This window comes from Mizuhopecten yessoensis, unplaced genomic scaffold (genome assembly GCF_002113885.1).
Source record: "Mizuhopecten yessoensis strain PY_sf001 unplaced genomic scaffold, ASM211388v2 scaffold3829, whole genome shotgun sequence".
Lineage (NCBI taxonomy): Eukaryota > Metazoa > Mollusca > Bivalvia > Pectinida > Pectinidae > Mizuhopecten > Mizuhopecten yessoensis.
In genome coordinates, this window is record NW_018405240.1 from 162,600 (window position 1) to 187,057 (window position 24,458).

Here is a 24,458-nt window from a genome sequence, read left to right on the forward strand (position 1 = left end):
ACTAGATTTGTCAATGTTTGTCGGTTGTAGCCATGACCCTGACTGGTGACTGACATTTCAGTTAGGCAAAATGGCACTAGTGCTATGACCCAGAGTGGGGACTGACATTTCAGTAAGGACAACTGTCCCTAGTGCCATGACCCAGAGTAGGGACTGACATTTGAGTAAGGACAACTGTCCCTAGTGCCATGACCCTGACTGGGGACTGACATTTCAATAAGGACAACTGTCCTTAGTGTTTTGACCCCGACGAGGGACTGACCTTTCAGTAAGGACAACTGTCCCTAGTGCCATGACCCAGAGTAGGGACTGACATTTGAGTAAGGACAACTGTCCCTGGTGTCATGAATCTGACTAGGAACTGACATTTCAGTAAGGACAACTGTCCCTAGTGCCATGACCCTAAGTGGGGACTGACATTTCAGTAAGGACAACTGTCACTAGTGCCATGACCCGTCTTCGTATTTACACGACAGATGCCAGATCAACGGTCTGATAGAGAGTGTAAGGGTAGCGTCGGTTGTACAAAAGTATGATACTACATTTGTCAATGTTTGTCGGTTGTAGAGGAGTATCATACTACATTTGTCAATATTTGTCGGTTGTACAGGAGTATGATACTACATTTGTCAATATTTGTCGGTTGTACAGGAGTATGATACTACTTTTGTCAATATGTGTCGGTTGTAGAGGAGGATTATACTATATATGTCAATATTTGTCGGTTGTAGACGAGTATGATACTACATTTGTCAATATTTGTCGGTTTTAGAGGTGGTTGACACTATATATGTGAATATTTGCCGGTTTTAGAGGTGTATGACACTGTCACTGGTGCCATGACTCTGACTAGACATTTCAGTAAGGACAACTGTCCCTAGTGCCATGACCCTGACTGGGGACCGACATTTCAGTAAGGACAACTGTGCCTGGGGACTGATATTTCAGTAAGTACAACTGTCCCTAGTGCCATGACCCTGACTGGGGACTGACATTTCAGTGAGGACAACTGTCCCTGGTGCAATGACCCTGACTGGGGACTGACATTTCAGTGAGGACAACTGTCCCTGGTGCAATGACCCTGACTGGGGACTGACATTTCAGTAAGGACAACTGTCCCTGGGGACTGATATTTCAGTAAGGACAACTGTCCCTAGTGCCATGACCCTGACTGGTTTGTCAATATTTGTCGGTTGTACAGGAGTATGATACTACATTTGTCAATATTTGTCGGTTGTACAGGAGTATGATACTACTTTTGTCAATATGTGTCGGTTGTAGAGGAGGATGATACTATATAGGTCAATATTTGTCGGTTGTAGACGAGTATGATACTACATTTGTCAATATTTGTCGGTTTTAGAGGTGGTTGACACTTTATATGTGAATATTTGCCGGTTTTAGAGGTGTATGACACTGTCACTGGTGCCATTACTCTGACTAGAGACTGACATTTCAGTAAGGACAACTGTCCCTGGTGTCATGACTCTGACTAGGGACTGACATTTCAGTAAGGACAACCGTCCCTGGTGCCAGGCCCTGAGTGGGGACTGACATTTCAATGAGGGCAACTGTTCCTGGTGCCATGACCCTGACTGGGAACTGACATTTCAGTAAGGACAAATGTCCCTAGTGTTGTGACCCCGATTAGGGACTGACCTTTCAGTGAGGACAACTGTCCCTGGGGACTGACATTTTAGTAAGGACAACTGTCCTTAGTGCCATGACACTGAGTGGGGACTGACATTTCAGTGAGAACAACTGTCCCTAGTGCCATGACCCAGAGTAGGGACTGACATTTGAGTAAGGACAACTGTCCCTGGTGTCATGACTCGGACTAGGGCCTGACATTTCAGTAAGGACAACTGTCCCTAGTGCCATGACCCTGACCGGGGACTGACATTTCAGCGAGGACAACTGTCCCTGGTGTCGTGACTCGGACTAGGGCCTGACATTTCAGTAGGGACAACTGTCTCTAGTGTTGTTACCCCGACGAGGGACTGACCTTTCAGTAATGACAACTGTCACTAGGTCCATGACCCTGAGTGGGGATTGACATTTCAGTGAGGACAACGGTCCCTGGTGCCATGACTCTGACTAGACATTTCAGTCAGGACAACTGTCCCTAGTGTTGTGACCCCGACGAGGGACTGACCTTTCAGTAAGGATAACTGTCCTTAGTGCCATGACCCTGACTGGTGACTGATATTTCAGTTAGGCAAAATGGCACTAGTGCTATGACCCACAGTGGGGACTGACATTTCAGTAAGAACAACTGTCCCTAGTGCCATCACCCTGACTGACTGGGGACAGACATTTCAGCGAGGACAACTGTCCCTGGTGCAATGACCCTGACTGGGGATTGACCTTTCAGTGAGGACAACTGTCCCTGGTCCCATGACCCTGACTGGGGATTGACCTTTCAGTGAGGACAACTGTACCTGGTGCCATGACTCTGACTTTCAGTGAGAACAACTGTCCCTAGTGCCATGACCCATAGTGGGTACTGACAATTGAGTAAGGTCAACTGTCCCTGGTTTCATTACTCGGACTAGGGCCTGACATTTCAGTAGGGACAACTGTCCCTAGTGCCATCACCCTGACTGACTGGGGACAGACATTTCAGCGAGGACAACTGTCCCTGGTCCCATGACCCTGACTGGGGATTGACCTTTCAGTGAGGACAACTGTCCCTAGTGTTGTGACCCCGACGAGGGACTGACCTTTCAGTAAGGATAACTGTCCTTAGTGCCATGACCCTGAGTGGGGATAGACATTTCAGAGAGGACAACTGTCCCTGGTCCCATGACCCTGACTGGGGACAGACATTTCAGCGAGGACAACTGTCCCTGGTCCCATGACCCTGACTGGGGACCGACATTTCAGTAAGGACAACTGTCTCTAGTGTTGTGACCCCGACGAGGGACTGACCTTTCAGTAATGACAACTGTCACTAGGTCCATGACCCTGAGTGGGGACTGACATTTCAGTGAGGACAACTGTCCCTGGGGCCTGACATTTCAGTAATGACAACTGTCACTAGTGCCATGACCCTGAGTGGGGATAGACATTTCAGTGAGGACAACTGTCCCTGGTGCCATGACTCTGACTGGGGACTGACATTTCAGTAAGGACAACTGTCCCTAGTGCCATTACCCTGACTGACTGGGGACAGACATTTCAGTAAGGACAACTGTCCCTGGGGACTGACATTTCAGTAATGACAACTGTCACTAGTGCCATGACCCTGACTGGGGACTGACATTTCAGTAAGGACAACTGTCCCTAGTGTTGTGACCCCGACGAGGGACTGACCTTTCAGTAAGGATAACTGTCCCTAGTGCCATGACTATGACTGGAACTGACATTTCAGTAAGGACAACTGTCCCTGGTGCTATGACCCTGACTGGGGACTGACATTTCAGTGAGGACAACTGTCCCTAGTGCCATGACTATGACTAGGGACTGACGTTCAGTAAGAACAACTGTCCCTAATGCCATGACCCTGACTGGGGACTGTCATTTCAGTAAGGACAACTGTCCCTAGTGCCATGACCCTGACTGGTGACTGATATTTCAGTTAGGCAAAATGGCACTAGTGCTATGACCCACAGTGGGGACTGACATTTCAGTAAGGACAACTGTCCCTGGGGACTGAAATTTCAGTAAGGACAACTGTCCCTGGTTCTATGACCCAGAGTGGGGACTGACATTTTAGTAAGGACAACTGTCCCTAGTGCCATGACCCTGACTGGTGACTGACATTTCAGTAAGGCAAAATGTCCCTAGTGCTATGACCCAGAGTGGGGACTGGCATTACAGTAAGGACAACTGTCCCTAATGCCATGACCCTGAGTGGGGGCTGACATTTCATTAAGGACAACTGTCCCTAGTGCCATTACCCTGACTGGGCACTGACATTTCAGTAAGGACAACTGTCCCTAGTGCCATGACCCTAACTGGGGACTGACCCTTCAGTAAGGACAACTGTCCCTAGTGCCATGACCCTGACTTGGGACTGACATTTCAGTAAGGACAACTCTCACTAGTGCCATGACCCTGAATGGGGACTGACATTTCAGTGAGGACAACTTCCCTGGTGCCATGACCCTGACTGGGGACTGACATTTCAGTGAGGACAACTGTCACTAGTGTTGTGACCCCGACTAGGGACTGACCTTTCAGTAAGGACAAATGTCCCTTGTGCCATGACCCTGAGTGGGGACTGACCTTTCAGTAAGGACAACTGTCCCTAGTGCCATGACCCTAAGTGGGGACTGACATTTCAGTAAGGACAACTGTCCCTAGTGCCATGACCCTGACTGGGGACTGACATTTCAGAAAGGGTAACTGTCCCTTGTGCCATGACCCTGACTGGGACTGACACTACGCGGTCTCGTTGCCACGTCATATGTTCATACTTAGAGGACGTGGCATTACTCAAAGATCTACTTGGCGGATGCTATCATCGCAGAAGAAGTAGATGCCTATTTCCGTTTTATTATCCTCGTACTATTTAAAAGGTTTCCATGCCAAAGTTTCCTTGGATCAGATTTCTTTCTTTTTTAGCCGACCTTTAAGTCTTATATATTTGATTTGATGTCATTCAAGAATACCTCATCGTCTAATTCTTAGATACAAAAGGAATAGAGAGTCAAAGTCTTAGAAAGCCCTCTCCCTACAGTAAACGCGCACCATATGTTAGTAAAACAGGTAAACCTTAAGACTTGAATATTAATATGACTTTAATAATATAATAACTCACCAGTTTTTATAGTTATCAATTAAAATCGAGAATTACTACAAATATAACGCACGTGGTTATACTGTTCTAAGAATGCTTTTGGTTCCAAACGATAAGCGAACGATGCTTAGATGGTGCGCGAACGATGCTTAGGTGGTGCGCGAACGATGCTTAGGTGGTGCACGAACGCGCTATCGACAACAAACGACTTGTTTGACGATAACTATGTTTTCTATTAAATGAAAGATTTATGAATAGTTACATGTACTTACGCAATCGAAACGATAATATAATATTGTATATCAGTGCATTTACCAACAAACCATTAGACATTCCCTTCAGTTTTCCTCTTAATCTGCTGGTTATTTTCTGTACTAATGTTAATGAGAGCTAACACATCAAGGTTACTTGTGTAAAATCACACTTCCATCTCACAGCACATGTTACAGGCTGGCGTCGGATTTATTTGACTATATATTGACTATAGCCTTGCGGTTCTTCAGAAGAAGTCTTTCGACGTCTTTGGCAAATTTGGCCCCTGTGACTTTCATAGTAGATCGTTGCTCTTTTTAAATTTGTTAAGATTCATCACTGAAAGTTACCAGCCAAATATCATGACGCGCCTTGCCTGGTGGTTCTTCAAAAGAAGTCGTTTGAATGTTTAAAAAATAAGATCCCCGTGACCATGAAAGAGAGTCATTTCCATTTTTATGCAAATATTTTTAGGTCAGAAAGCTTCTTACTAAATATGTTGACTCTAGGCTTTTTGGTGTTTCAGAAGAAGCTTTTTCATTGAAAAGTTGACGGACGACAGACTCCGCTCAATGACATCAGATCATCTGCCCTTCGGGCAGGTGAGCTAACATATAAAGTCTGTCTATATAAAACATGTTATTTTCCTTGTCTTTAAGCAATGGTAATGCAAATGTACATGTACCTGTATTTTTAAGCTGGATTGTTTCAAAGACGTTACATTCTCAGCGATTACATTTCGTCCGTACAATATTTTCATATTCTAAACTGTGTGTATAAGCGCAAGAACGGTTATCATAGCTGTTAAAATCAAACATTATTTTTAATGATAAACAACGTTAAAGGTAGATGAAACATTGAAGAGTCAATAAAAATGCATTGTCCATCCGACCTCAGAAGAGGAGATCTTCTGTTTTTAAAGGATTAACAAAACATCCCCATTTCTTTTTCCTAATATATATTTACTGTACTCTTTATCTGAATTAGGAATACCCAAGTTGCATAGGCAGGGACACATTTTGTACCTATGCCTTAACTTAAATTGCTGGTAATCTTTACCATTCAAATAGAAATATAAGAGCGCGTATACTTCAGTCTGCGCTAAATCGTTCATGTATATATGTTGTAAACCTATATATGTTTTTAACCGGCGTTATTATCCTACCGCTTTTTCGCTCGTTAGATAGTGCACTAAAATTTTATTGGCCAATTGAAGTTGCTGTACCTCATTTTCTACAGCGTATTTTGTGGATGTGCCATTTATCAATGTTCTATTCTATTAAAATTTGACAATTCGCTTCAATTTGAGTCCGCTTAATACATACGTTTGCAGTTGTCCAGATACGTATTCAACAGTTACTGAACAGCCTTGATACCTAGACCATTTGCCATTTGGTTTGTTAATATTAGGTTAAACTACATCATTGGCGATATTATTTTACATATCAGATTGTATAACATCAACTATTCTGATGTCCTTTTTATATATATAATTGTTATTTCAAATGTAGCGATTATTTAACGTATGTTATGACTCTTTTGTCAATGGCAGGACAGGTTGAACTGGATGACGTTTGGCGGAGATTGGGGACGTTTGGTAGGTACCAGCTCGTGCAGGCCGCTCTTTTGATGACTACAGTGATCCCGGAGGGGATACAGCTCCTGGTTGTCGTCTTCATTGGTAAATATAAAATAACACTGCACTCACTCGTAAATCATGTTTCAGCACAAAATTTCTAATTTATTTCTTTAGCATCCTGCCTCAAGTTTATTTGTGTTTTGTGTTTGCTTATTATGCAGCTTTGATGTGGTAACTTTTGGACATTTAAAAAAAAAATCTGCAGAAGACTTGGTCTATTAATTTTTCTGGCGGTTTGCTAGCAGTTAGCCCGAGTTTTCCCCTGGCCCTGACAACAGACTTAGACATTTGACAGATAGATACCCAGTGGCGGATCCAGAGGGTTTTTTGGGGCTTCAGGAAACCCCCCACCCTGAGAATTTTCTTTAAAAATCATGTATTTTCACCATTTTCCTCAATTTTTCCCCACATGGAAACCCCCCAAGGAAATTTGGAAACCCCCCAGATAGGTTTCTGGATCCGCCACTGCTACCCATACCAGAAATCTATCTGTCAAAATGTCTAAGTCTGGTGTCAGGCCCACACCAGTTTGATTTATATTTCGAATGTTGCTCGCATGTATGTAACGGAATGTGGAGTTTTTCCAAGTTACCTGTTCGGCTAGTATAACTCGGCATTACTAAACTGTTAACAGCAACGCAGTTTGGATTTTATTTTATTTTCTCTAAAACATTTTCTTTTTCTTTTATATGAACATCCATTTCTACCCATTAACGGAGTTATATATTTTTTATGAGGCTGAATATGTTTTCGTAGGATTTCGGCCACCCTACCACTGTGCGAATGTGTCTTCCTCACAGATTATTGCGGACACCGCCAAATACAGTAACACAAGCACAGACCTGTCTTACCATGAGTGTCATGTCGACTTCATTATCAGTGACACAAATACTACACTTCTGTCCTTGTCGCCATGTCCAGCCGGGTATAACTACGGGCTAGAGAAGGACAGAACGTTTGTGACAGAGGTAAGCAATGAAATGGGTAGGTAGAGCGAGAGAAGCACCGAAAGTTTATGTGTACGGCTGCCATATGAAGAACGAATTGTTATTCAGACGGAGTTACTGCCCCTGAAAACCGGACACTCACCCTAAATATCCACGAATACCATAGAAATCTCCACTTTTAATCGGTTTATTAATCCTAAGATATGTGACACAATCTATTATGTCTCACAATGCGTGAATTAGCTGCTATTTTCTTCAAGTATACACTGAAATACATTTAGAAGTGAATATGAAATCCGTAATTTTGACAAAGGTTTCACTCCAAGCAGTACCATTTTATACGTTTCATAATGGCGATTCCCACACCACCGGGTCTGGAGCTTTTCCACGTCGTCCAATACATAAAAGTTAAAGGGATTTAAATCCTTCTTAACATAACTGAAATACAACTACATTCACACTTCTCACATCACACACAAAACCCTTCCACAGCTATTATTTATTTTTATAACATTTTACAATGTATATAAGCTATATAGCTATCAAATCACACAGATATTGGCAGACATTGACCAAAAGTCATGTTTACGGTAGATGCACGCTGCAGTTGTGAAATAATTAATATAGCATACTTAAGGATGTACTCTTCTGAGGTTTCAATCACGTTCAAGTCTCGTTTTGATCTAGTGTAATGGGTTTTTGTAATATTTAACAACTTATGATCAAGTTTATTAGCAAACACGCATCTGAAAAATATGTCAAAAAACTAGATGCCTGTTGTTTGTAGAACTTTTTTTACAAGAATTTAAAAAATTACCAATTCGGCGGCCATTTTGAAAATGTGGTTTATTGTGTAAATCTTGTGCTTCAAAAAAGGCCAAATTTGCACCTTTTTTGGCACCTGATTGATCACTTAAATTGTCATTGTGTCGCCATTTTTAGTTGTAGCAGGTTAATTTTTGCTGTACAACTTTATAATGTTCAATATGATAAAAATAATATGCAACAAACTGGAAAATTATACATTATTGATATTTTTTTTACGTTTTTGTGTAACTGAAGCACTTTTGATTTTTGAACCCAAAAAAACTAAAAAATAACACAAATGATAATGGGACAAAAAAAGAAGCACACTGACCCCCCCATTTTTGTAGATGTTTTAGAAAGAGAAACACGTTTTCATTTAATTCATTAAATATTAAAAAAAGTTAAATACCAAAACTTTTTATATCAAGCGTTTAATCTGTAAAAAAAATGGTAAAAAATGAGTATTTTTTCATTAAAAAATAGGGGGTAGGGGTAACTAAAATCGGCTTTTCGAGTTAAAACAATAAGATTAAGAAATTTTACTTCCATAATTTAAAAGAAAATAATATTTTCAACAATTCTACAAACATTTATACATATCTGATAACACACTTGGAAGAAATTGCATGAATTTGTTCTGCAAGTGGTCAAAACCCAAAAAATCACCTAAAATCACATGTTGTGGTAAATTGGTATCTTTGACCGATTATAGCACAAAAACGAGCACACGCCCATATGTTTTGGTTTTTTTGCATTTCCTACTATGCCATTTACTCCTTTTTCCAAAAATCCATATAAGAAAAAAAGTTTATTACAGGAAATTTTTGACTTCTCAGAGGTGTACATCCTTAACATGTATGCAGATGATCCAATATTGAAAACTACCAATATAGTGCGCTCTGACATATTGATTATCCTCATCAATAATTTGAACTGGGTATAGACCTTCTTTCCATGTTGATGCATTTGCGTTAGGTAGTCCCCCCCGGATGCAGATACACTAATGTCATTCAATTCTATGCACCAAAATTTTTTATTGTAGACTTGTAATAAACAACTAAAAAAATAAGGGGTAAATTAAAATAAGAATATAAATTAATGATTAGATGATATATGTAAAACCGGTCCGGGCCAGACGTTACTATAATGATTTATAAATACACACTTATACAATCAATCAATCAATCAATTTCTTTATTAATTCATTTCTGCCCACATGGGGCAACTAATCAACCTGTAGTAGATGTACACATTTATAAACATAGAGTAGACAGGTTAATGGACATTATTATTGAGATCACATTTTTTATGCTAAAATTGAAAACATTCTACTGGCGAATTTGCACAAGACTTAAACTGTATAGTAACTAAATTAGGTTTTGATGAATAATTTGAGACAGTGAGTTTACAATATTGTTGTTTTCATTATTCATCATGCAACCACTTGTCTGGTGGTTCTATAGGGCTGAGAAGCTTGGACACTTCATGTTACAGGTGTGAAATAAGTCTTGTCTTCTATATATTTATTATATTCTCATCGTATTCTTATGCAACTTACATGTACCCCTGAACTCAAAATGTCAAATTTGGGTAGATCAATGTACATGTCATTGATTATATAACTTAAATCGAACCTATTGTCATTTACTGTTCGAACACTGTGCTTTGATGAATGAATTATTAATAAATCGTAATACTACAAGGGATTAATCAATAGGTCCCCTAATACCCAGGCATATCTTTCCGTATGCACCGGACAAGTTGTAGCCACACGCAAACAAAGAACAACTATCCAGAATATTCACGTAATGACTTCAAACTAACTTGACAGATAGTGTTAACAATGGCGATGAATTTACTTGGTTTCTCCGTCGCTTTCCAGACGCCATATTGCCCATGCTGATAGAAAAGGACTTTATCACGTGGTATGTCAGGAACCATAACTCTGTACTGGAAAAATTGTCAAAGGCGCGGTAATTTTCCATAAGAGAGACAGAACTGAAACAAATGAATGTATATATATGTATCATGTGTATATGTATCATGTGTATATCAATCATGTGTATATGTATCATGTGGGTATGTATCATGTGTATATGTATCAAGTGCATCATGTGTATATGTATCATGTGTAACATGTGTATCTGTATCATGTGTATATGTATCATATGTATATGTATCATGTGTATCATGGGTATCATGTGTATATGTATCATGCGTATATGAATCATGTGTATATGTATCATGTGAATCATGTCTATATGTACCATGTGTATCATGTGTATATGTATGATGTGTATATGTATCATGTGTATATGAATCATGTTTATATGTATCATGTGTATATGTAACATGTGTAACATGTGTATCATGTGTATATGTACCATCTGTATCATGTGTATATGTATCATATGTATATGAATCATGTGTATATGTTTCATGTGTATATGAATCATGTGTATATATATCATGTGTATATGAATCATGTTTATATGTATCATGTGTATCATGTATATATGTATCATGTGTATATGAATCATTTGTATATGTATCATGTGTATCATGCGTATATGTATCATGTGTATATGTCTCATGTGTATATGTATCATGTGTAAATGTATCATGTGTATATGTATCATTTGTATCATGTGTATATGTATCATATGTATATGTATCATGTGTATCATCTGTATATGAATCATGGGTATATGTATCATGTGTATATGTAACATGTGTAACATGTGTATCATGTGTATATGTATAATGTGTATATGTATCATGTGTAGCACGTATATATGTATCATGTGTATATGTAGCATGTGTATATGTATCATGTGTATTATGTGTATATGTATCATGTGCATATGTATCATGTGTATATGTATGATGTGTATATGTATCATGTGTATCATTTGTATATGTTTCATGTGTATCATGTGTATATGTTCCATGTGTATCATGTGTATATGTATCAAGTGTATCATGTGTATATGTATCAAGTGCATCATGTGTATATGTATCATGTATATATATGTATCATGTGTATATTTATCATGTGTATATGTATCATGTTTCTATGTATCATGTGTATATTATCAAGTGTATATGTATCATGTGTATCATTTGTATATGTTTCATGTGTATCATGTGTATATGTTCCATGTGTATCATGTGTATATGTACCATGTGTATATGTATCATGTGTATAAGTATCATGTGTATATGTATCATGCGTATCATGTGTATATGTATCATGTATATATGTATCATGTGTATATGGATCATGAGTATATGTATCATGTGTATATGTTCCATGTGTATCATGTGTATATGTATGATGTGTATATGTATCATGTGTATATTATCAAGTGTATATGTATCATGTATATATGTATCATGTGTATATGTACCATCTGTATCATGTGTATATGTATCATATGTATATGTATCATGTGTATCATCTGTATATGAATCATGGGTATATGTATCATGTGTATCATGAGTATATGTATCATGTGTATATGTCTCATGTGTATATGTATCATGTGTAGCACGTATATATGTATCATGTGTATATGAATTATGTGTATATGTATCATGTGTATAAGTATCATGTGTATATGTATCATGCGTATATGAATCATGTGTATATGTATCATGCGTATCATGTGTATATGTATCATGAGTATCATGTGTATATGAATCATGTGTATATGTATCATGTGCATATGTATCATGTGTATATGTATCAGGTGTATATGTATCATGTGTATATGCATCATGTGTATCATGTGTATATCTATCATGTGTATATGTATCATGTTTATCATGTGTATATGTATCATGTTTATCATGTGTATATGTATCATGTGAATCATGTCTATATGTACCATGTGTATCATGTGTATATGTACCATGTGTATATGTATCATGTGTAAATGTATCATGTGTATATGTATCAAGTGTATCATGTGTATATTTATCATGTGTATATGTATCATGTATATATATGTATCATGTGTATATGGATCATGAGTATATGTATCATGTGTATATGTTCCATGTGTATCATGTGTATATGTATAATGTGTATCATGTGTATATGTATGATGTGTATATGTATCATGTGTATCTTGTGTATATGTATCAAGTGTATATGTATCAAGTGTATCATGTGTATATTTATCATGTGTATATGTATCATGTTTCTATGTATCATGTGTATATTATCAAGTGTATATGTATCATGTGTATATTATCAAGTGTATATGTATCATGTGTATATCTATCATGTGTATATGTATCATGTCTATATGTATCAAGTGTATATGTATCAAGTGTATCATGTGTATATGTATCATATGTATATGAATCATGTGTATATGTATCATGTGAATCATGTCTATATGTACCATGTGTATCATGTGTTTATGTATCATGTGTATCATGTGTATTTGTATCATGTGTATATGTATCATGAGTATATGTATCATGTGTATATGAATCATGTCTATATGTATCATGTGTAACATGTGTATCTGTATCATGTGTATATGTATCATATGTATATGTATCATGTGTATCATCTGTATATGTACCATGTGTATCATGTGTTTATGTATCATGTGTATCATGTGTATTTGTATCATGTGTATCATGTGTATATGAATAATGTGTATATGTATCATGTGTAGCACGTATATATGTATCATGTGTATATGAATTATGTGTATATGTATCATGTGTATAAGTATCATGTGTATCATGTGTATATGAATCACGTGTATATGTATCATGTGTATATTTATCATGTGTATATGTATCAAGTGCATCATGTGTATATGTATCATGTGAATCATGTCTATATGTACCATGTGTATCATGTGTTTATGTATCATGTGTATCATGTGTATATGGATCATGTGTGTATGGATCATTTGTATATGTATCATGTTTATATGTATCATGTGTATCATGTATATATGTATCATGTGTATATGAATTATGTGTATATGTATCATGTGCATATGTATCATGTGTATATGTATCAGGTGTATATGTATCATGTGTATATCAATCATGTGTATATGTATCATGTGCATATGTATCATGTGTATATGTATGATGTGTATATGTATCATGTGTATAAGTATCATGTGTATATGTATCATGAGTATCATGTGTATATGTATCATGCGTATCATGTGTATATGTATCATGTCTATATGTATCAAGTGTATATGTATCATGTGTATCTGTATCATGTGTATTTGTATCATGTGTATATGTATCAAGTGCATCATGTGTATATGTATCATGTGTATATGTATCATGTGTATATGTATGTATTAGAGAACGAACGTACCTTTTTTAAATAGGTTGAAAATCAACAATTGATTTGTTTGTATTTGGTAGAGAAGGAACAACAGGTGTAAAAAATGTAATTACCAAGACCTGCATAGGATATGCTAAGGATACAGAGGTATTGATCGATTACAGTAGAACAAGTTATTTATGTTGATTTTTTTTTATAATTTAGACCAAAAGGTATCTGCATATTGATTTTTTGGTATTATCTTACAGTAGGAGAACGAGTTTGCTGAAAGAAGGACCTTCCTCATTGGTTTATTTGCAATATCCGTGCATCGCACACAAAACAATATGGAGAGCCGATATTTGTGAATCCGTCTTTGTTGATTTAAAAGCACTGCGTCGTCTACTTTACATTTATAGAACTACATGTAGTGTAAGAAATATTTCTATCGTTAAATGAATGTGAAAATGTGTATATGAATGTGCTTAAAGTGATATTAATATGAATATTCAAATAGAAATATGCATATGCTAATTATTGTTTGCATGTGCTAATATGAATACTCATGAACATCCATATGAATTTTGATATTTTTTTCCTTTTCAGTACGACCTGGTGTGCGATGGGGCAGAATTAGCAGAATTATCACAAACTTTACTGATGGTCGGCCAGATGGTTGGGGCGGCCATTTTACCTCAGTGTTCGGACAGATTCGGGAGAAAGCCTATCCTTGTCTCCTCACATATCGGTTTACTTGTAGCAGGATTAGGGTGTTGTTTTATACCAACATTCACCGGATTCGCAATAATGAGGTTTCTCATTGGAGCCTTCCAACAAGTAAGATCTATATATTGTTTGTTTTTTTTCGTTTTATTTTTATTTTGTACCATGTCGTCTTAACATTTTGTTGTATTTCCTCATATAGTTACTCCCATTGGGACGTCCGAACCAAGATTAGTTACATGATGGTTTGGTATCGTCGTACTTAACCAAACAGATATATGGCGTCAAGGATCCAAGAAAATACAATTTGTATACCCCCTCCCCCTCTCAACGATGCACGGCGAGGAAGGGGGGCTGGAGTCAGGATGTCCGTCTGTTTATAAATCTTTAGAAGGAAGTGAGATTTACCTTAGATAGCTGTATAATTTCTCGATCATCATGCTTCTTTTCTAATATCGTTACATACATTTTGTCCGAGGTTCACCGAGTTATCTTCCCAACTGCCATTCATTTGACTTTGTAAGCATTATCCATAATCTATATAATTGTGTGCTCGCCTTTTATTTTCGATTTCGATTTTTTTCAGCAGGAATTATGCCCGTTTTTTTTATTTTTCCACTTATAGTGTTTGTCCTACAAACTCGACAGATTTTAACGACACTTTATACCCTAATCGAAATCTAACACTGATGTGAGATTGATATAAATTGGGTTTTTTCGCTTTGTTTAGTATTCTGAAATATCTTGACTGATATTTATCAAACTTCGTACGCAGGTTCAGGGGTCTTTTTTCCTTTTCATAATTATTATTATTATTATTATTATTATCCGATAGCAGTTTTTCAGATTCTCATTTATGATAAGGGTATATCTTTATAAAAAAAAAACATTCTTTGCGAAAATTTATGAATCTTGTGTTGCAATTTTCATAATCTCAAGTTACAAGTATCTGACGTACATGAATTAATTCATTTCTCACAACCGAGAATATGTTAAATTAAAGGTATGATCCAGCAAAAGTTGACAACATATGCCACCTAAGAGTGCCTCGATTGTCTGATATAAGATTCAGTCCAACAAGACAATACAACTTACTAGAACAGACATTCAATCCTGAAATATCCATAAATGACAATGTTAACAGGGACGTAACCAGGCGTACGCACGGACGCACGGGCTTCCACGTAATTTTTTAATTTTAACAAGGATCACATTGTAGAACTGTATGTGATAAACTTTAACAACTCATATAATCCTGGGCCCTCAGTGAAATCATTAGCTCATTGATATTGTTTCTTTTATTGACTATTTAACGAAAATGTTCCTTGTTCATATGGAACTAATTATTACGCATTTGTTAAAATATACTACAAGCCAAAAATGAAAACCAAACTCTCAGGAGGGGGTAATCCCCCTCCCGAACACACCCCCTACTCCGCGCTTCGTATGCTTCCACATACTCATATCCTGATTACGTCCCTCGTTAATGTCACAGATTTTTTCACCCCTGGCGGCAGGGGTATTACAATCCAGTATGTATTGTAGTTGCGACGTTTGTAAATGCCTGACAACAAGCACCGTTGTATTTAACAGGGACTCGCTATGACACGTCCTGCTATGATGCTCGAACTTTTTCCGAAGGAGGTGAGATATCTGACGGAAGTAGCGGCGTTATTCGCCTGGACAACCTCTGCGGTCGTCATGACGCCTATTGTTTACTTCCTCCGGGATCTGTCCTGGCGCTATCTATACCTCGTCCTCACGCTAACATCCGCTTATAGTGTCCTGGGATACTGGTAAGTACCACCAGATTTCTATGTTAAAGTCTTCTTTGGGTAAATTTAAGTTTTCAATGTTTTACAAAAATGGGGTTATTCGTCGGATCTTTTATTTAAGATATTTCAAAAATGAGTAAAATTTACGACTATTGAGAAATGATTAGGTGATTCGTCATGGTTACTGCATTTTATATAGATAACTAGTAGTTGCTTGTATGAAATAGTCATAAATATTTGTTAATTGAAACAGTTATATTCTTGTGTTTTCTATCATTTGTTGTCTTGCATTTTATCATATCCAGTTATAACGTGTTGGTAAGGTTACTAGCAGGTATAATTATATGACTACATCTATGGACCCTGTAATAAAGCAATTACATAAAGCTTCTCTCTGATACACATGTAATCAAGCCTGCAGGTACAACGATTGACTGGTTTCGTGTGAACTGTTTTAAAGCGCACGAGACCAACTTCTTTTTCCAACGAAAATAAAAATGAAAACTTTGTTCAAGAGCTCAATAACCAAACACAATCCTCCGCACCAAATAATGCAAATAAAAACTGTTAGGGTGTAAATGATTACAGTCCTGTGAATTTCGCTAACATATGATATATTGAAAACAGGAACTAGAAGCCTATGGGGGAATGTAAACATTGTGCACCTTCATGAGTCCGGACCAAGGTCACATGTCCCTGATCCTTTGGACATCTAGAGAAGAGGAGATACCCCCATGTTTGATAAATTCTCGGGTTTTCTTCATTTCTTTAATGTTTGTAATGCTTCCTTTAAATCCTTTCCTGTGTGTGGTGTTATCCCGTGAAGTATTCTTTAAAACTGTACCCGATGTCACCGTCGATTTCTTGGTATTGGTAGAGTTGGCAATCTCCAATGAGGTGACTTTCTCTTTTGCAAAAATATATAGTCTGCCACTGAGCGAGCCACAATCACAAGGAAATTCGCATTGATCAGCATTTAAATCAATACATATATCAATCAAGTATTGGCCAAGGCGGCCTTGTTTGACGACTGCAATACAAAACAGAACACACATCTGCACGTGTCTACCAATTGCTAACGTAAAATTTCGTAAGTATCCGGCAAATCGTTTCTGAAAAAATTCCGGAAACTATTTGTCGGAAGAATATTTTTTTCTAAGAAACATGTCTATTATTTTACCTTACCATGGGAAGGCATTACAAAATTTTTAAAGAACGATTTCGCAGAAAATACTGACAACGGGGATGCTATATCTATGTTCCAGAAGCTCTTTGTAAGAGAGTCGAAATTTAGATGAAAAGTTTAGGTAATGAAAGCTTATAAAATGCTAGATGTAATATTTTAATATTAGTTGTAATCCTACAGGATATATGACGAATCTGTCCGATGGCTTCTGACGAATGGCAAAACAGCAAAAGCAATGACGATTTTGAAAAAGGCTGCAAGGATGAATAACGTCGACGAGGAAAAGATCATGATGATAGTCGACTGGGCTTCAGCTGTAAAACTCAACACAGAGGAGAAAGTTGATATCGGCGTGGAAAGTGAGATGAAAACGGAGACTATATTTAGGAATGACGATAGATATACCAGCAGGAACGTGCTACCGAAGTACACCATCATAACTTTGTTTAAAAGACGCAGAATAGCAATGATAACTCTTATAATGATCTTTGCCTGGTAAATATTCATAATAACTTTTTAGTTTTTTGTATCTATTTATAAGTTTCATCAAATGACAAAACGAAGTGTCAAAACACACGTAATTCCGACTCAGGTTGGGCGTTTTCCTGCATCATCTAAGAAACCCACCTGTTAATCTTAATCTTATCCAAGTAACGGCACGTCCTCATAGCGAACACTCTGGTAGTGACAACGGAACAAGACGCGTAAAAGGTCAATTGTTATTTGTTAATATAAATGATTCATTATTTATTGGAACATTTTGGGTTTAGGTAGAGATAAAGGTTGAGCCTAATCCCTAGTCACTCCTCTAATTAACTTATGCCAATTACTAAAGTAATGAATTGTATAGATGTGGCAGACATCCTTGCATAACTGCCATTTGTATCACAGAAAACCTGAATAGGGCGTGACAGCAAGTTGTTTTTTAAAATAAACGCGGTTATAGGCGGACAAGGTTAATAACTAAAAGGCCACAGAAGGAACAGCTTTCGTCAAAATTACACAAAATTTAAATGATAAAACAAAGCTATCAGACCTGATTCATTTGTTTAAAAAAGAATAAGTTGACATAAATTAAACAACCATTTTATTAAGTCAACGTCGACTAAAGTGCTGTGGAAGGTTTAAACACGTTTACAGGAACTATCTCACAGGCGCTTAGTCACTTAATGTTAGCAATAGTATACAGGCAATGTATTCATTTATAGAAAGGCATTGCCTCTCACAATAATGTCAGTTTTGAGTAAACATTGCCAAACCGTGTTGACTAAGCTGCCATTTCCCCTGATGTCATGCCAAGATTGAAGGTTGAAGTGCATTGGGAATATACATTTATTCCGTTTTGTCACCTCTTCTTCCCGCGACGGGCTACACCGAGCCGATATAAAGGCAGTAAAGTATGTAGGAAAAAGTGCGATAGAGTTGGCTTTTATTTTAGTAAAATAAACATTTTTATGATAAAAGTAAAAAAAGGATTATTTTATTGTGGTACACTTTGAATATAAAAAGTGATAGAAATATTTAAAGATTGTAGATAAAAATGAAACACACAAAGGTTTGCAATGTTACCACTTTGGACACCGAGGCCGTTTTCGTGTAAGCGGCTGAACCGGTCGGACCACAGATGTTCGTTTACTAAATAAGGTCGGACCTAATAATCTGATGCTACTTTCAGGCGAGCCTTGACAAAGCCTTGCAAGGCCTGCATAAACATGTGCAGGTCCGCCAGGATTAATACCCGAAATTGTTGCATTTAAAAACGGACAAACGAACAGGCCTCAAGTGTCTTGCAGATGTCGGCCATAGTAATAAGCCATAAGATAGAAAAAAAATCAAAAAAAATCCGAGAGTTGTATTTTCCCCATCTTAGAACCTGGGAATGTTAGAGTATTTTGCTTTCATTATAATTACTAGAATTATGTCAACATCGTCGCAATTTCCGCATCGAGGCATCAGAATGTTCCGCAATTTTGATGACAATCATTATGTTCTCATTTTGACGTCGCGCATCTAAAACAGAGAGTAGGTTAGAAATTTCTACCACCCATAACTAACCCTGGTCATTCTGTCATAAATTCACAGGGATGAGAGAAATAAAAATCACGCATGCTGCCACCAAAGGACACGCACATCTTGCTTCTCGATAACAAATACTGTTTACCGGGAAAGTGTCGCCCAGTTAAACGTTCGCTTTTCGCCAGAAAATTCCATATTGGCCATGTATGAGCTTCGCCTTTCACTTTTAATTACAATGTATACAATGTTGTTATTAATGCTCGCTGAAATGATAAAATCATCCTCGTTAGGGAGGGCAAAAAGGCGAAAATTAAACTGCAGCGAAAATTTCCCGTTATACAGTATACATTATGATTAATGCACCAAAATTGCCGTATATACATCATGTACCAAAACAAACAGATGCTTAATACATGCTTTATACTGTCAGGACAGCCCGTACATATCATAACTAACAGCCGAAACAGGACATATACCTCTTGTTTAGTATCAACTAGAAAACTACAAAATATAGGACATATGCCACTTGTTTAGTATCAAGTCGAAAACTGCAAAAATATAGGACATAAACGTTATAAACAAAGTAAATACATCCCGTATTACATAAACAGGTCGAATTTTACCGTGGTCGCTGGTTTTCACCAGCAGAAAAATACCAGATACATTTCCGTTTACAACGTACCGTCCAGGCCAACAACTGTGAATACACAAGTTGATAGGTCTCTATTATCAATATAAAATTAAAAAGAGTTTATTTCAAATTCATCAGCATACATTATATGATTACATACTGGCAAATGCAGACGGAATAAAAGCTAACAAACTGGCAGATAACTTCCACACATGCATTGTACTTTAGAGTGAATTGACATGGACAAACAGACTTGACAATGAATTTACATGGACAAACAGACTTGACAAAAATGTACATGGACAAACAGACTTGAGAATGAATTCGACATGGATAAAGATATTTAACAATAATTTTGACATGGATAAGACGACTTTATCTTACTGAATAAGAAGACTTTACGTTACTTAATAAGAAGACTTACTAATGATGCTAGTGATGATAAGTGTATCTAAAGACATCTGTTGATATGAACATGTAAGGGTAACATGAAGCAGAATATATTCTTAAATGTCGAAAGAATATAATTTCAATGCTGGGACGATTGTATTTATGTCACAGATGAGGTTAGCCAAGAATCAATCTTCTGGTAAACCTTTGTAAATATTCCAATCTAAGACAAAATAATTCCAAATAGAAAAACAAATGAAAATTCTTGCTATAAAACCGAACTTAATAATTAGATCAAGAAAACATGAACCATCGCATTTAAATTGATCATCGCTATTGTCACTAACATAAAATATGTTTTAAGTTTTTGTGTATATAAGAGTGCCTACATATAGCATAGTTTGAGTTGAATTTCACGGAATTGTCAATGTAGTTGTGCAAAATTTGAATGTTTGAAAACAAATTGAACAAGACAATGCAAGGACCTTTGAACTTTGGACCCATTCACTGCTAATCAGTAATTCAATAATGTCGCTACTGAGGATTTCTTAATGCACAGCATCAAAATAAAAATAAAAAAAGACCGTACATGGGCAGTAACTAAGCAAATCGCCTGTGCGTTGCTTCCCTAACTATGTGAGTCTCTCTACCTTGAGGATACATTTGCTGTACGGACGTTCATAGTCAAAATCTGGGGATTAAATTTGCACTTTTATTTTAAAAACTGAAGTATTAGGCCGATATTTTTTTTGTACAAATACGTTATATTTAAATGTTTTATTATATTCCCGGACACTATAGGTTAGGGACTTGTCCGGAATGTCTTTTACATACAACTGTGAAAAGTAATAACAATTCCACATTTCATTCTACAGGACCGTTGACAGTTTGACCTTCTACGGTTTGATCCTGTCCTCAGCCTCTTTGCCTGTTGACCGATATCTGAGTTTCTTCCTGCTTGCCGTCGCTGAATACCCTGTTGTAGTGTTCGAATACACGCTGATGAATCGGTATGCTGATGTTATTTTCATACCAAATCCGTCGATTTGAAAATTGTTTTATATTTTTCATCATATTTTATAGAGTAAACAATGAAACTGAACAGCAGGCTAGACCTATATATGTTCTCTCCTTAAGTTGACATGACAAAACTGAAACGGTTAGTAAGAAAATATTGATGCAAATTTTATATTAGAAGTAGCATAGATCCCAAGTCTATATATAGCAGATGGTATAGGGGAGATAATTACATGTATGTTTTTTTAAGGACCTTAACTATGATGTTCATGTAATTAGATAGTGTTTGACATTTACTGTATTAGTAGGATAAGTACAAACTACTGAACAAATCTATGGGCTACCCTGTTTGACATTATCATTGATGTAATCTGTGACCTACCCTAAGCAAATCGATAGGCTACCCTGTTTGACATTATCAGTGATGTAATCTGTGACCTACCCTAAACAAATTTATGGGCTACCCTGTTTGACATTGTCATTGATGTAATCTGTGACCTACCCTAAAACAATTCTATGTGCTACCCTGTTTGACATTCTCATAGATGTACCTACCCTAAAACAAATCTATGGGCTACCCTATTTGACGTTAATGTAGATGTAATCTGTGACCTACCATAAAACAAATCTTTGGGCTACACTGTTTGACATTAATGTAGAAGTACCTACCCTAAAACAAATCTATGGGCTACCCTGTTTGACAATGTCATTGATGTCATCTGTGACCTACCCTAAACAAATTTATGGGCTACCCTGTTTGACATTGTCATTGATGTAATCTGTGACCTACCCTAAACAAATTTATGGGCTCCCCTGTTTGACATTGTCATTGATGTAATCTGTGACCTACCCTAAACAAATTTATGGGCTAAACTGTTTGACATTGTCATTGTTGTAATCTGTGACCTACCTTAAAAGAAATCTATGGGCTACCCTGTTTGACATTAATGTAGATGTACCCACCCTAAAACAAATCTATGGGCTACCCTGTTTGACATTGTCATTGATGTAATCTGTGACCTACCCTAAAACAATTCTATGTGCTACCCTGTTTGACATTCACATAGATGTACCTACCCTAAAACAAATCTATGGGCTACCCTCTTTGACAATGTCATTGATGAAATCTGTGACCTACCCTAAAACAAATCTATGGACTTCCCTGCTTGACATTCACGTAGATGTACCTACCCTAAAACAAATCTATGGGCTACCCTGTTTGACAATGTCATTGATGAAATCTGTGACCTACCCTAAAACAAATCTATGGACTTCCCTGCTTGACATTCACGTAGATGTACCTACCATAAAACAAATCTATGGGCTACCCTGTTTGACATTGTCATTGATGTAATCTGTGACCTACCCTAAAACAAATCTATGGGCTACCTTGTTTGACATTCACATAGATGTGTCTACCCTAAAACAAATCTATGGGCTACCCTGTTTGACATTAATGTAGATGTACCCACCCTAAAACAAATCTATGGGCTACCCTGTTTGACATTAATGTAGATGTACCCACCCTAAAACAAATCTATGGGCTACCCTGTTTGACATTGTCATTGATGTAATCTGTGACCTACCCTAAACAAATCTATGGGCTACCTTGTTTGACATTAATGTAGATTTAATCTGTGACCTACCCTAAAACAAATCTTTGGGCTACCCTGTTTGACATTAATGTAGATGTACCCACCCTAAAACAAATCTATGGGCTACCCTGTTTGACATTCACATAGATGAAGCTACCCTAAAACAAATCTATGGGCTACCCTGTTTGACAATGTCATTGATGTAATCTGTGACCTACCCTAAAACAAATCTATGTGCTACCCTGTTTGACATTCACATAGATGTACCTACCCTAAAAGAAATCTATGGGCTACCCTGTTTGACATTCACATAGATGTAATCTGTGACCTACCCTAAGCAAATCGATAGGCTCCCCTGTTTGACATTATCAGTGATGTAATCTGTGACCTACCCTAAACAAATCTATGGGCTACCTTGTTTGACATTCACATAGATGTGTCTACCCTAAAACAAATCTATGGGCTACCCTGTTTGACATTGTCATTGTTGTAATCTGTGACCTGCCTTAAAACAAATCTATGGGCTACCCTGTTTGACAATGTCATTGATGTAATCTGTGACCTACCCTAAACAAATCTATGGGCTACCCTGTTTGACATTAATGTAGATGTACCCACCCTAAAACAAATCTATGGGCTACCCTGTTTGACAATGTCATTGATGAAATCTGTGACCTACCCTAAAACAAATCTATGTGCTACCCTGTTTGACATTCACATAGATGTACCTACCCTAAAACAAATCTATGGGCTACCCTGTTTGACATTAATGTAGATGAAATCTGTGACCTACCCTAAACAAATCTATGGGCTACCTTGTTTGACATTCACATAGATGTGTCTACCCTAAAACAAATCTATGGGCTACCCTGTTTGACATTAATGTAGATGTAATCTGTGACCTACCCTAAAACAAATCTTTGGGCTACCCTGTTTGACATTAATGTAGATGTAATCTGTAACCTACCCTAAAACAAATATTTGGGCTACCCTGTTTGACATTAACGTAGATGTAATCTGTGTTGGACTAATATGTTTGACATCAACGTCGATTAAACTTTGACCTCCATTAAAAGAAATCTTTGGGCTACCCTGTTTTACCTTAACATATACATGAGTCTTAAAACAAGTAAATAATTTGAAGCCACTCAATGAATAAAGTGTATCGCCGTCAACGAAAAGTTAATAAAATGCTTAGGATGTGGGATACTCACACTGTGTTATGTGAATACCATCACATCATTGTTTTTCCTATCTTTAGTAATTTAACACTATATTAAGCTATCGTTTTTCCTGGGAGTGTTCCGTGCCTACAGAGTGGTGAGTGTATCGTAGTGTCCTGTTTCTCTATTTTACAGTTTAGGACGAAAGTGGTTCTGTATAATTTTCCATGCTGTAGCGGCTCTGTCACTGATAGCAGGG

The 24,458-nt window shown here is 37.2% G+C and overlaps 1 protein-coding gene across 1 annotated transcript in view; it reads left to right on the forward strand.

Moving 5' to 3' along the window:
* LOC110448107 (solute carrier family 22 member 6-A-like) overlaps positions 1–24,452 on the forward strand; it is a gene marked incomplete at its 3' end in the record, with an annotated part of 47,191 nt that extends 22,739 nt beyond the window's left edge. The window contains exons 2-8 of the mRNA XM_021494167.1: positions 6,549–6,677; positions 7,392–7,603; positions 14,310–14,540; positions 16,020–16,222; positions 17,568–17,882; positions 21,300–21,434; positions 24,395–24,452. Coding sequence (XP_021349842.1) covers positions 6,549–6,677; positions 7,392–7,603; positions 14,310–14,540; positions 16,020–16,222; positions 17,568–17,882; positions 21,300–21,434; positions 24,395–24,452 — 1,283 coding nt within the window. The remainder of the gene's footprint in view (positions 1–6,548; positions 6,678–7,391; positions 7,604–14,309; positions 14,541–16,019; positions 16,223–17,567; positions 17,883–21,299; positions 21,435–24,394) is intronic.
* Positions 24,453–24,458: the final 6 nt, after the last annotated feature.